The following is a 13496-nucleotide window of genomic DNA, read 5'->3' as shown; positions in this document are numbered from 1 at the left end:
CTGAGGAGGAGATGGGGAGAGGGAGGAGCCCGGCCGGGGCTGGAGCTGGGGCCCGTGGGGCCGGGGTGAAGGCCCCGCGCGCGGTTCCTCCTCGCTGACCTCCTGCCCTGCTCTGTCGTGCGCAGGAATGAGCTCAACGAGCACCTGGACACCATCGATTCCAACCTGGACAACCTCCAGACCATGCTGAGCACGCACGGCTTCAGCGTGGACACGAGCGCCTTGTTGGATGTGAGTCTGCTCCCCTGGGAGCGCGGGGCCGGGTTGTGGGGGGGGACGGGGACACGTCCTGAGCTTGTCCGGGCCAGCCCTGCAGGAGGCAGGGGCTCTTCCAGCTGGATCCAACCGGATCGGTTGGACATCTCCAACTGGATTGGTTGGACACCTCCAACTGGATGGGTTGGACATCTCCAACTGGATGGGTTGGACACCTCCAACTGGATGGGTTGGACATGTCCAACTGGATGGGTTGGAAACCTCCAACTGGATGGGTTGGACATCTCCAACTGGATGGGTTGGACATTTCCAGCTGGATGGGTTGGACATCTCCAACTGGATGGGTTGGACATCTCCAATTGGATCTCCAGTGGATCAGTTGGACATCTCCAGCTGGATTGGTTGGACACCTCCAACTGGATGGGTTGGACATCTCTACCTGGATCGGTCGGAAACCTCCAACTGGATTGGTTGGAAACCTCCAACTGGATGGGTTGGACATCTCCAACTGGATGGGTTGGACATCTCCAACTGGATGGGTTCGACATCTCCAGCTGGATGGGTTGGACATCTCCAACTGGATGGGTTGGAAATCTCCAACTGGATGGGTTGGACATCTCCAGCTGGATGGGTTGGACATCTCCAACTGGATGGGTTGGACATCTCCAATTGGATCTCCAGTGGATCGGTTGGACATCTCCAGCTGGATGGGTTGGACATCTCCAACTGGATGGGTTGGACATCTCCAACTGGATGGGTTGGACATCTCCAGCTGGATTGGTTGGACATCTCTAACTGGATCGGTTGGACATCTCCAACTGGATGGGTTGGACATCTCCAGCTGGATGGGTTGGACATCTCCAACTGGATGGGTTGGACATCTCCAGCTGGATTGGTTAGACATCTCCAACTGGATCGGTTGGACATCTCCAACTGGATCTCCAGTGGATCAGTTGGACATTTCCAACTGGATTGGTTGGACATGTCCAGCTGGATCGGTTGGACATCTCCAACTGGATGGGTTGGACACCTCCAACTGGATCGGTTGGACATCTCCAACTGGATCTCCAGTGGATCAGTTGGACATTTCCAACTGGATTGGTTGGACATGTCCAACTGGATGGGTTGGACATCTCCAACTGGATTGGTTGGACATCTCCAACTGGATGGGTTGGACACCTCCAACTGGATGGATTGGACATCTCCAACTGGATTGGTTGGACATCTCCAACTGGATCTCCAGCTGGATTGGTTGGACATCTCCAACTGGATCAGTTGGAAACCTCCAGCTGGATCTCCAGTGGATCAGTTGGACATCTCCAGCTGGATCTCCAACTGCATCAGTTGGAAAGCTCCAGCTGGATCTTCAACTGGATTAGTTGGACATCTCCAGGTGGATCTTCAACCGGATCAGTTGGACATCTCCAACTGGATCTCCAGTGGATCAGTTGGACATCTCCAGGTGGATCTTAACCGGATCAGTTGGACATCTCCAACTGGATCTCCAGTGGATCAGTTGGACATCTCCAACCAGATCTGCAAGTGGATTGGTTGGACATTTCCAACTGCATCTTCAGCTGGATCAGTTGGACATCCAACTGGATCTCCAACTGGATCAGTTGGACATCTCCAACCGGATCAATTGGCAATTGGACATCTCCAGCTGCATCGGTTGGACATCTCTAACCAGATCTCCAACTGGATCCTCCCTCCTGTGCTCGCGGTGGCAGATGGCCCACGCTGGCTCCGGCCGGGAATTCCGCGGCGTGCCGGGGTTCATTGCCTTCCCTGCACTGACGGCTCTTCCCTTTTGGCAGCTCTTCAGCCCTTCCATGACGGTTACGGACATGAACCTGCCCGACCTGGACAGCAGCCTGGCCAGTGTGAGTCCGTGGGGCAGCCAGCGGGGGGGTCCTGAGCTCCTCAGCACCGCTGGCCGGCTCCGAAGGCCCCCCCCCGTCAAGCAGGGCAGGAGATGCGGGGTTGAGGAGGAGCGTGGAGGCCAGGTCTACTCCATCCCTTATTACCCAGGCCATGAGGGGCTGAGCCCTCCAGCGCCTTGCCCCTGCGCTGGGGCCTTCGGAGCTCCGTGGGCTTCCCATAAACCTGCCTTGGGATGAGCTTAGGTTGTCAGGAAGGGAAGGGGATGATGGGATGGAGCAGACGGGAGGGATGGAGAAGCCCCTGAACCCACAGGGCTGCTTCCTCCGTGGGCTTGAGCATCCCCAGCGCTGGACCCGGCCCACGGAGGCTCCTTGCAAGAGCTGGAGCTGCCCTCGATCCGTCGGATGATGGGGATGGATCCTTGGGGGCTGGCTTGAGAAGGGGCAGGGAGGATCCAGGGTCAGAGCAGAGCCCCATGGCTGGGGATCCTGCCCCTCTGCTGCTGAAGGGGAGGCCTCAGAGCAGCTCCAGGGCCTGAAGGGGCTGCAGGGAGCCTGGAGAGGGGCTTGGGCCAAGGGAGGCAGGGATGGGATGGGGAGGAAGAGGGAAGAGGTGATGGGATCTTGGGGAGTTCTTCCCCATGAGGGTGCTGGGGCCCTGGCAGGGGGTGAAGGGAGAAGTTGGGGATGCTCCATCCCTGGCAGTGCTCAAGGCCAGGTTGGACACAGGGGCTCGGAGCCCCCTGCTCCGGTGGAAGGGGTTGGAGCTGGAGGAGCTTTCAGCTCCCTTCATCCCAACCCATGCCATGGCTCCATGATGTAGGAGGCAGGATCCATGGAACCACGCTGGGAGCTGGAGCATCCCCATCCCTCTGGGCTCACCGCAACCTCCCCAACCTTGGAGGACCTCAGCGTGGCCCTTGGGATGCAGAGCGTGCCGCGGGGCCCTGTGCTGGCCACTGAGATCCCCCCTCTTGTCCCACAGATCCAGGATCTCCTTTCATCCCAGGAACAGCAGAAGCCCACGGAGACAGAGGCCGGCACAGCAGACGCAGGTACCGGCAGCATCCCGGTGTCCAGCGGGAATTGCGGTGGTGGCAGAACCGTTCCTCCTCCCAAACCCGATGATGGGGAGGGGAGGATGGGATGGAGCAGGATAAACCCCAGACGGGAGGCATGGAGAAGGCTCCTGAAGGGGAGACCTTGGAGCAGCTCCAGTGCCCGAAGGGGCTGCAGGGAGCCTGGAGAGGGGCTTGGGCCAAGGGAGGCAGGGATGGGATGGGGAGGAAGAGGGAAGAGGTGATGGGGTCTTGGGGAGTTCTTCCCCATGAGGGTGCTGGGGCACTGGCAGGGGGTGAAGGGAGAAGTTGGGGATGCTCCATCCCTGGCAGTGCTCGAGGCCAGGTTGGACACAGGGGGTCGGCACCGGATGCTCTCTGAGCTCCATCCCACCCCATCCCTTGTCCCCCCCCCGCCTCTTTCCATAGGGAAGCAGCTCGTGCACTACACAGCCCAGCCCCTCTTCCTGGTGGATTCCAGCGCCGTGGACATGGGCTCCGGGGACCTTCCCATCTTCTTCGAGCTGGGCGAGGGGCCCTATTTCACGGACGGGGATGAGTACCCGGAGGATCCCACCCTATCCCTGCTGGCCGGGCCCGAGGCCAAGCCCAAGGACCCCGCTGTCTCCTAAAGGAGCCGCCTCGGGAAGAGCGTCCGCACCAAAGGGAATTCCAGGCCTTGCTTTGCACAGCCCCGGAGCGCAGGAGCCTGCGGGGCCTCTGCCCTGCGTCGGGAAGGGCTCGGAACCGGCTTTGGACCCTGCGCGGCCCCAGGCTCCTGCGGCGGCGCCGGCGGCCGGACAGCGGCATCCCATGGGATGCGCCCGCGGCGGGGGCAGTGAGGAACGGGGCAGCTTTCCCTTGGGAATGGGGACCCTGAGCCGTCCCTAAGGAAAGGGGACCCTGAGCTTTCCCTAAGGAAAGGGGATCCTGAGCCTTCCCTAAGGAAAGGGGACCCTGAGCCTTCCCTAAGGAAAAGGGGACCCTGAGCTTTCCCTAAGGAAAGGGACCCTGAGCTTTCCCTAAGGAAAGGGGACCCTGAGCTTTCCCTAAGGAAAGGGGACCCTGAGCCTTCCCTAAGGAAAGGGGGTCCTGAGCTTTCCCTAAGGAAAGGGGACCCTGAGCTTTCCCTAAGGAAAGGGGATCCTGAGCTTTCCCTAAGGAAAGGGGGTCCTGAGCCTTCCCTAAGGAAAAGGGGACCCTGAGCCTTCCCTAAGGAAAGGGGACCCTGAGCTTTCCCTAAGGAAAGGGGACCCTGAGCTTTCCCTAAGGAAAGGGGGTCCTGAGCCTTCCCTAAGGAAAGGGGACCCTGAGCTTTCCCTAAGGAAAAGGGGACCCTGAGCTTTCCCTAAGGAAAGGGGACCCTGAGCCTTCCCTAAGGAAAGGGGATCCTGAGCTTTCCCTAAGGAAAAGGGGACCCTGAGCTTTCCCTAAGGAAAAGGGGATCCTGAGCTTTCCCTAAGGAAAGGGGGTCCTGAGCCGTCCCTAAGGAAAGGGGGTCCTGAGCTTTCCCTAAGGAAAGGGGGTCCTGAGCTTTCCCTAAGGAAAAGGGGGTCCTGAGCTTTCCCTAAGGAAAAGGGACCCTGAGCTTTCCCTAAGGAAAGGGGGTCCTGAGCTTTCCCTAAGGAAAAGGGGGTCCTGAGCTTTCCCTAAGGAAAGGGGACCCTGAGCCTTCCCTAAGGAAAAGGGGGTCCTGAGCTTTCCCTAAGGAAAGGGGGTCCTGAGCTTTCCCTAAGGAAAAGGGGGTCCTGAGCTTTCCCTAAGGAAAAGGGATCCTGAGCTTTCCCTAAGGAAAGGGGGTCCTGAGCCTTCCCTAAGGAAAAGGGGTCCTGAGCTTTCCCTAAGGAAAGGGGGTCCTGAGCTTTCCCTAAGGAAAAGGGGACCCTGAGCTTTCCCTAAGGAAAGGGGGTCCTGAGCTTTCCCTAAGGAAAAGGGATCCTGAGCTTTCCCTAAGGAAAGGGACCCTGAGCTTTCCCTAAGGAAAAGGGACCCTGAGCTTTCCCTAAGGAAAGGGGACCCTGAGCTTTCCCTAAGGAAAGGGGATCCCCCCATTCCCGTCTCCTGCCCCATGGCGAGGCGGATGCCAGTCGGAAGGAAGCAGCGATGGATCCGGCTCCAGGCCCTCGTGGTCCCAGCCTCGCGGCCGGATCCCTTCGGGACACGCCAAGGCTCCGCTTTCCCTCCTGTGCCCTGGCTCTGTGGCTCCCGGCTTTATTCCTGCCCTCGGGAATGCCGCGGCTTCGCCAGTGCCGGTTGCACCCTCGGGTTCTCCATGGGCACGGACTCTGCGGGGCTGGCACGGGGGCAGCCTCGGGTTGTACCTGGATATAAAGAGCTCTGCACAGCCCAGCCCCAGCGCCCTCAGCTCCTGCCCCGGGCACGGATGGGATTCCCTTAGGAATGGATGGGATTCCCTTGGGAATGCATGGGATAAAGGGACCAGGATCAGCCCCAGCATCTCCCCAGTGTCCAGCCTTAGAGCAGCTCCAGGGCCTGAAGGGGCTGCAGGGAGCCTGGAGAGGGGCTTGGGATGAGGGATGCAGGGATGGGATGGGGGGGAAGAGGGAAGAGGTGATGGGATCTTGGGGAGTTCTTCCCCATGAGGGTGCTGGGACCCTGGAAGGGGATAAAGGGAGTTGGGGATGCTCCATCCCTGGCAGTGCTCAAGGCCAGGTTGGACCCAGGGGCTCGGAGCTCCAGTGGAAGGGGTCCCTGGCCGTGGTTGGAGCTGGAATTGGAGCAGCTTTCAGCTCCCTTCATCCCACCCCATTCCATGCATCCATGGAAGAGCTTTGGTGGCTCACGGAGCACCCCCCACCCCTGCATCCAGGGAACGGCTCCAGCGCGGCCAGGAAGGGACCTGGGATACTGGGATGCGACAGGGGCAGAACCCAGCTCCTGGATCCCATAAACCAGGGGATCCTTGGGAGCTGTGGATGCCAAGGGCCGAGCCCCGGGAATGTCCTGGATGGATGCCGGGATGGGGCGCTGGGACCATGGGGCTGGGCCGGTGCCTCCATCGGCGGTGCTGTGGTACCCAAGGGCTGGGTCAATGGCAATGGATGGGAGATGCCATTGGGATGCGGGCACCCCCAGAAGCCTCCGTGGGGCACCCATGGCCAAAGGAGGGGTGCGATGGGACCACGGTGGGGATGGAGCCGTGCCGGTGCCCCCCAGCCCCATGCCGGGGGGGCTCCATCCCTTACCCCCCCCCCCCCAGGTACCACTGGGGACCAGGAGCTGCTTCAGGGACCTTTATTGGGTACCACAGGGGATGGGGATGCTCCCCCCACAACCACAGGGGACATGGGGGGGGTCCGGCCACCCCCATGCCCCCCCCCCCCCAGCGAACCCCACCATGGGGCTGCTTGGGGGGATGTGGGGCAGGGAGCACTTGGCGGGGGGGACAGCAGGAAGGGGAAGGGGGGGCAGAGGAGGTGACAGCGGAGACATCCGGATACCTCAGAGCCCTGGGGAGGGAGAAGCAGCATCAGCCCCAGCGTCACCCCCCCCCCCGTGTCACCCCATCTGTGTCACCCCCAATATCACCCCCAGTGTCACCCCATCTGTGTCACCCCCAGCCCCTGTCACCCCCAATATCACCCCCCCTCTGTCACCCCATCCATGTCACCCCAATGTCACCCCCCCGCGTCACCCCATCCATGTCACCCTGTTCCATGTCACCCCATCTGTGTCACCCCCAGCCCCTGTCACCCCCAATATCACCCCCTGTGTCACCCCCCCCATGCCGCACCCCTTTGTCACCCCCCCAGTGTCACCCCAATCTGTGTCACCCCCCCAATGTCACCCCCAATGTCACCTCCCCCTGTTACCCTTCCCATGTCACCCCCCCGGGTCACCCCCAATGTCACCCCCAGCCCCTGTCACCCCCAATATCACCCCCTGTGTCACCCCCTCCATGCAGCACCCCTTTGTCACCCCCCCAGTGTCACCCCACCTCTGTCACCCCCCCAATGTCACCCCCCCACATCACCCCATCCATGTCACCCTGTTCCATGTCACCCCATCTGTGTCACCCCCAGCCCCTGTCACCCCAATGTCACCCCCCCCGTGCCACCCCCCCACATCACCCCCAATGTCACCTCCTTGTGTTACCCTCCCCATGTCACCCCCCCACCCCTCTGCCCCTGTCACCCCCAATGTGTGGTGCCCCCCCCAAGTGCCCCCCCCGGTGTCACCTTGGGACGTCAGCGCCTCCTCCGAGTCCCCGTCGTGCTCCAGCCCTGGGGGGCAAAGAGGGGCTGGGGGCAAGAACTGGGGTGCTCCCCCCCACACACCCCCCCCCCGGACACCCTCCACTTATGGGGCCCCCAAAGTAATGGGGTACCCCTCAGTGATGGGGCACCCCCACCTGATGGGGCACCTGCAAACAATGGGGCACCCCACACTTATGGGGCAATAGGGCACCCCCAGCTACTGCTGCACCCCCAAGTAATGGGGCAGCCCTCATTGATGGGCACCTCTGGCCAATGGGGCACCCCCAATGATGCTGCACCCCCAGCAATGGGGTACCAGGGACCGGGACTGTCCCCCCTAGGGTGCTCAGGATGGTCCCAAGCCCCAGTTTGGGGGTGCTGGGTGCGGGGGGGGGGGGGGGCCTCACCCTCCTCTGACTCATTGGATTGGGCTGGAACATCCATGATGGGACCTGCAGGAGGGTGAGAGATGGGGGTCAGCACCCAATGGGTGCCAATGGGGACCCCAGCACTCAATGGGTGCCAACGGGGACCCCCAGGTCATGCACCAGCACCCAATGGAGACCCCAGCACCCAATGGGTGCCAATGGGTACCCCTAGGTCATGCAGCAGCACCCAATGGGGACTGCAGTACTCAGTGGGTTCCAATGGGGACGCAGCACCCAATGGGTGCCAATGGAGACCGCAGTATCCAATGGGTGCCAATGGGGACACCAGTACCCAATGGGGACTGCAGTACTCAATGGGTGCCAATGGGGATGCAGCACCCAATGGGCACCAGTGAAGATCCCAGCACCCAATGGGTGCCAATGGAGACCCCAGTACCCAATGGGTGCCAATGGGGACTGCAATACTCAATGGGTGCCAATGGAGACCCCAGCACCCAATGGCTTCCAATGGGGACCACAGCACCCAATGGGTTCCAATGGGGACTGCAATACCCAATGGGTGCCGATGGGGATGCAGCACCCAATGGGTGCCAATGGAGACCCCAGCACCCAATGGGTTCCAATGAAGACCCCAGCACCCAATGGGTTCCAATGAAGACCCCAGCACCCAATGGGTTCCAATGGGGACTGCAGTACCCAATGAGTGTCAATGGGGACGCAGCACCCAATGGGTGCCAATGGAGACCCCAGCATCCAATGGGTTCCAATGGGGACTGCAGTACCCAATGAGTGTCAATGGGGACGCAGCATCCAATGGGTGCTAATGGAGACCCCAGCACCCAATGAGTTCCAATGGGGACCACAGCACCCAATGGGTTCCAATGGAGACCCCAGCACCCAATGGGTTCCAATGGGGACCACAGCACCCAATGGGTTCCAATGGGGACTGCAGTACCCAATGGGTGCCGATGGGGACGCAGCACCCAGTGCGTGCTAATGGAGACCCCAGCACCCAATGGCTTCCAATGGGGACCACAGCACCCAATGGCTTCCAATGGGGACTGCAGTACCCAATGGGTGCCAATGGAAACCCCAGCACCCAATGGGTGCCAATGGGGATGCAGCACCCAATGGGTGCTAATGGAGACCCCAGCACCCAATGGGTTCCAATGGGGACCACAGCACCCAATGGGTTCCAATGGAGACCCCAGCACCCAATGGGTTCCAATGGGGACCACAGTACCCAACAGGTGCCAATGGGGACCCCCAGGTCATGCACCAGCACCCAATGGGTACCAATGGGGATGCAGCACCCAATGGGTGGGGATGCGGGCCCAGCACTCACCCCCCCGGCCCCCCCGCGGCGAGGGTGTCGACGGCGAAGGAGCCGCTGTTGAGGGCGTCCAGGCTGGAGGAGTCGCTCCCGTGGGATTCCCGAGCTCCGGAATCGGCGGAGGACGAGCGCTGGGGGTCCTCGAGGCGCAGGGAGGTGACTCCTGCGGGTGGGAATGCGCCGGGATGTGGGGCTGGGGCGGGATGGGGACCCCAGTGCAGGGCATGGGGCACTGCGGGCCCTGCAGGGGCCTATGTGCAGGGCAGGGGGTCCCTGCATCCCATCGCATCCATCCCATTGCATCCGTCCCATCACATCCGTCCCATCACATCCATTCTATTGCATCCATCCCACCATATCCCATCCATCCCATCGCATCCATCCCATCACATCTGTCCCATCGCATCCATCACATCCATCCCATCACATCTATCCCATCATATCCATCCCATCATATCCCATCCATCCCATCGCATCCATCCCATCACATCTGTCCCATTGCATCCATCCCACCATATCCCATCACATCTATCCCACCGTATCCCACCACATCACATCCATCCCATCACATCTATCCCATCATATCCATCCCATCATATCCCATCCATCCCATCGCATCCATCCCATCACATCTGTCCCATTGCATCCATCCCACCATATCCCATCACATCTATCCCACCGTATCCCACCACATCACATCCATCCCATCACATCTATCCCATCATATCCATCCCATCATATCCCATCCATCCCATCGCATCCATCCCATCGCATCCATCCCATCCATCCCACCACATCTATCCCATCATATCCATCCCATCATATCCCATCCCTCCCATCACATCCATCCCATCACATCTGTCCCATTGCATCCATCCCACCATATCCCATCACATCTATCCCACCGTATCCCACCACATCACATCCATCCCATCGCATCCATCCCATCACATCCATCCCACCATATCCCATCCATCCCACTGCATGCCATCCCATCACATCCATCCTATTATATCCCATCCCATCACGTTCATCCTATTATATCCCATCCCATCACGTTCATCCCATCCCATTGCATCCATCCCATCCAATGTCATCCCCTATCATCCCATCCCATCCATCCCATCACATCCATCCCACCATATCCCATCCATCCCACTGCATCCCATCCCATCACTTCCATCCCATTATATCCCATCCCATCACGTTCATCCCATCCCATTGCATCCATCCCATCCAATGTCATCCCCTATCATCCCATCCCATCCGTCCCTACCTGTGCCCAGGCGCTGTGCCGAGGTGGTCAGATCACCTGGGGGGGGGGGGGGGGGTAACACCGGGGGGGGTCAGGAGGGGCAGAACACCCCAATGTCCCCCCCAAAGCCGGGTCCCATCCACCCAGCACCCTCCGGATGCTTCCCCATCCTGCTCCTGCATCCCGCATCCTGCATCCCACTTCCGCATCCTGCATTCCATATCCCATATCCCACTCCTGCATCTCACTCCAGCATCCCGCATCCCACTTCTGCATCCCGCATCCAACTTCGGCATCCTGCATCCCACTTCTGCATCCCGCATTCCATATCCCACATCCCACTTCTGCATCTCTCCACCATCCTGCATCCCACATCCCACTTCTGCATCCCGCATCCCATATCCCCATCCCACTCCTGCATCCCGCTCCTGCATCTCACTCCAGCACCTGGCATCCCACTTCTGCATCCTGCATTTCTTATCCCACATCCCACTCCCTGTACCTCGCTCCAGCATCCTGCATCCCGCATCCCACTTCTGCATCCTGCATCCATATCCCCCATCCCACTCCTGCATCCCGCTTCTGCACCTCGCTCCAGCATCCTGCATCCCACATCCCACTTCTGCATCCCGCATCCCACTTCTGCATCCTGCATTCCATATCCACATCCCGCTCCTGCATCTCACTCCAGCATCCCACATCCCACTTCTGCATCCCGCATCCCACTTCTGCATCCCGCATTCCATATCCCGCATCCCACATGCCACTTCTGCATCCACATCCCACTTCTGCATCCGCATTCCATATCCCGCATCCCGCATTCCATGTCCCACATCCCGCTCCTGCATCTCGCTCCAGCATCCCGCATCCCACTTCTGCATCCCGCATCCCACTTCTGCATCCCGCATCCTTCATCCCTCACCCCTCATCCCAACTCTCACTCTCTCCGGAAGCTTCCAGCTTGGCCGGGCTCACGGGCTCTGGAAGGGATGCGGGGGGGGGGGGGGGGGCACATGAGCCCCCAGAGCACCCACAAAACCCTCTTGCCCCCCCCCCCCCCGTTGCAGGTCCCCCCCCCCCGCCCCCCCCATACCTGGGCTCTGCCCCTCCGCCGACAGCGCCGCTCCCAGGGTGCTCGAGGGCTCTGTGGGGGGGGGGGGCACATGGAGGTGGGGGGGGGGCAGCACCGGGACCCCCCGAGGTCCGGCCCCCCCCCCCCCCCCCCCCCCCCCCCGCAGCCTCGGCACCGCAGCACCCATGGGTGCCCCCCCCCAGCCTCGGCACCGCAGCACCCATGGGTGCCCCCCCCCCCAGCCTCGGCACCGCAGCACCCATGGGTGCCCCCCCCCCCCCCTTACCCTCGGCTGTCACCGCAGCCAGGACCAGGAGGACGCCCATGGCCAGCGCCGGGGCCCTGCGGAGGACACGGGGGGGGGACCCTGAGCCCCCCCCCCCCCCAAACAGGGACCCCCAAACCCAGCCCCTCCCTGGGGGCTCCTCCTGCACCCCCCCCCCACCCCCCCCCGTTGGTGCTGGGGTTCGGGGGTGCAATGGTGGGGGGGGGGGGCACCGAGGGGTCCCCGACCCCCCCCCGGGACCCCCCCAAGGACCCCCCCGGTGCGGGCAGCGCTGGGCCCCGGTGTTCCCGTTCCTTCTCCCCTGCATCCCGGTGGTCCCGTTCCTGGGTCCCGGTGTCCCCGTGTCCCTCTCTCCTCCGCATCCGGTGTCCGCAGCATCCCCGCATCCCGGTGATCCCGGTCCTGTGTCCCCGCATCCCCGCATCCCGGTGTCCGCGCATACCCCGCATCCCGGTGATCCGGTCCTGTGTCCCCTCATCCCCGCATCCCGGTATCCGCGCATCCCCGCATACCCGTTCCTAGGTCCCGGTGTCCCCGTGTCCTTTCTATCCCCCCTTGTCCAAGTGGTCCCGTTCCCGGGGTCCCCGTGTCCCTTTATCCCCTTGTCCCGGTGTCCCCGTTCCTCCTCCCCGCATCCCGGTGTCCCCGTGTCCCGGTCGTCCCGTTCCTTGTGTCCCAATGTCCCTTTATCCCCCTTGTCCCGGTGTCCCCGTTCCTCCTCCCCGCATCCCGGTGTCCCCGTGTCCCGGTCGTCGTCCGTTCCTGTGTCCCAATGTCCCTTTATCCCCCTTGTCCCGGTGTCCCCGTTCCCGCATCCCCGCATCCCGTTCCTGTATCCCGGTGTCCCTTTACACCCCTTTGTCCCGATGGTCCCGTTCTGTGTCCCCGTTCCCCCTCCCCGCATCCCGTTCCTGTATCCCGGTGTCCCTTTATCCCCTTGTCCCGGTGTCCCCGTTCCCGCATCCCCGCATCCCGTTCCTGTATCCCGGTCTCCCTTTACCCCCCTTATCCCGGTGTCCCCGTGTCCCTTTATCCCCGCATCCCCGCATCCCGTTCCTGTATCCCGGTGTCCCTTTATCCCCTTGTCCCGGTGTCCCCGTTCCCCTTCCCTGCATCCCCGCATCCCCGCATCCCGTTCCTGTATCCCGGTCTCCCTTTACCCCCCTTGTCCCGGTGTCCCCGTGTCCCTTTATCCCCGCTGCTCCCGTTCCTGCATCCCGGTGCTCCCGGTGCGGGCTCACCCGCGGGGCTCGCCCATGCTGCGGCTCCGGGGCTGGCGGCTGCGGGGCTCGGGTCGGCTCCGCCCGGGGCCGTTAATACCCGGAGGGGGCTGGGAGGAGCCGGGGGGGGGGGGGGGGAACGGGGGACCCGGGGCGGCCAATCCGGTACCGGCCGCGCTGCGGCTGCGCTGCGGGACCGGGACCGGGACCGGGACCGGGATCGGGATCGGGAATGGGGGGGGGGGACGGGACCGACGGAGCTCCCCCCCCCCCCCCGGGGCTTGCCCGGGACCGGCTCCGGGGGGCCCGATCCTGCCCCAGCCCCAGCAGCGGCTCCTCGGGACCGCGGGGCTCAAAGCGCCTCTGGTCCCCGAGCGCGGCGCTGCGGGGCAGGGGGGCGGAACCCGCCCGGTGTAAACCGGTACAACCCAGTATAAACCGGTACAACCCAGTATAAACCAGTACAACCCAGTATAAACCGGTACAACCCAGTATAAACCAGTACAACCCAGTATAAACCAGTACAACCCAGTGTAAACCGGTACAACCCAGTGTAAACCGGTACAA

General features: G+C 62.1%; 1 protein-coding gene and 1 long non-coding RNA gene across 3 annotated transcripts in view; one reads left to right on the top strand and one right to left on the bottom strand.

Annotated features, from left to right (window-relative positions):
- The window catches only part of LOC136006874 (heat shock factor protein 1-like), a 47590-nt gene extending 43530 nt beyond the window's left edge, over positions 1 to 4060 (top strand). Inside the window, exons 10-13 of one of the 2 annotated variants that reach the window (XM_065664918.1) lie at positions 126 to 231; positions 2034 to 2099; positions 3085 to 3154; positions 3587 to 4060. In XM_065664918.1, coding sequence (XP_065520990.1) covers positions 126 to 231; positions 2034 to 2099; positions 3085 to 3154; positions 3587 to 3789 — 445 coding nt within the window. In that variant the 3' untranslated portion in view covers positions 3790 to 4060. The remainder of the gene's footprint in view (positions 1 to 125; positions 232 to 2033; positions 2100 to 3084; positions 3155 to 3586) is intronic. The other variant, XM_065664919.1, reaches the window with a different exon arrangement.
- Positions 4061 to 6523: 2463 nt separating this feature from the next.
- Positions 6524 to 7845, bottom strand: LOC136006875 (uncharacterized). Its single transcript, XR_010609301.1, has 3 exons — positions 7782 to 7845; positions 7357 to 7401; positions 6524 to 6627 (listed from the first exon to the last, which is right to left on the bottom strand). It is a non-coding gene; the product is annotated as an uncharacterized LOC136006875 (long non-coding RNA).
- Between the last annotated feature and the right edge of the window lie 5651 nt (positions 7846 to 13496).

Source organism: Lathamus discolor, unplaced genomic scaffold (assembly GCF_037157495.1).
Source record: "Lathamus discolor isolate bLatDis1 unplaced genomic scaffold, bLatDis1.hap1 Scaffold_76, whole genome shotgun sequence".
NCBI lineage: Eukaryota > Metazoa > Chordata > Aves > Psittaciformes > Psittacidae > Lathamus > Lathamus discolor.
The sequence above is the reverse complement of the archived record's forward strand: the minus strand, read 5'-3'. Positions and strand labels throughout refer to the sequence as shown.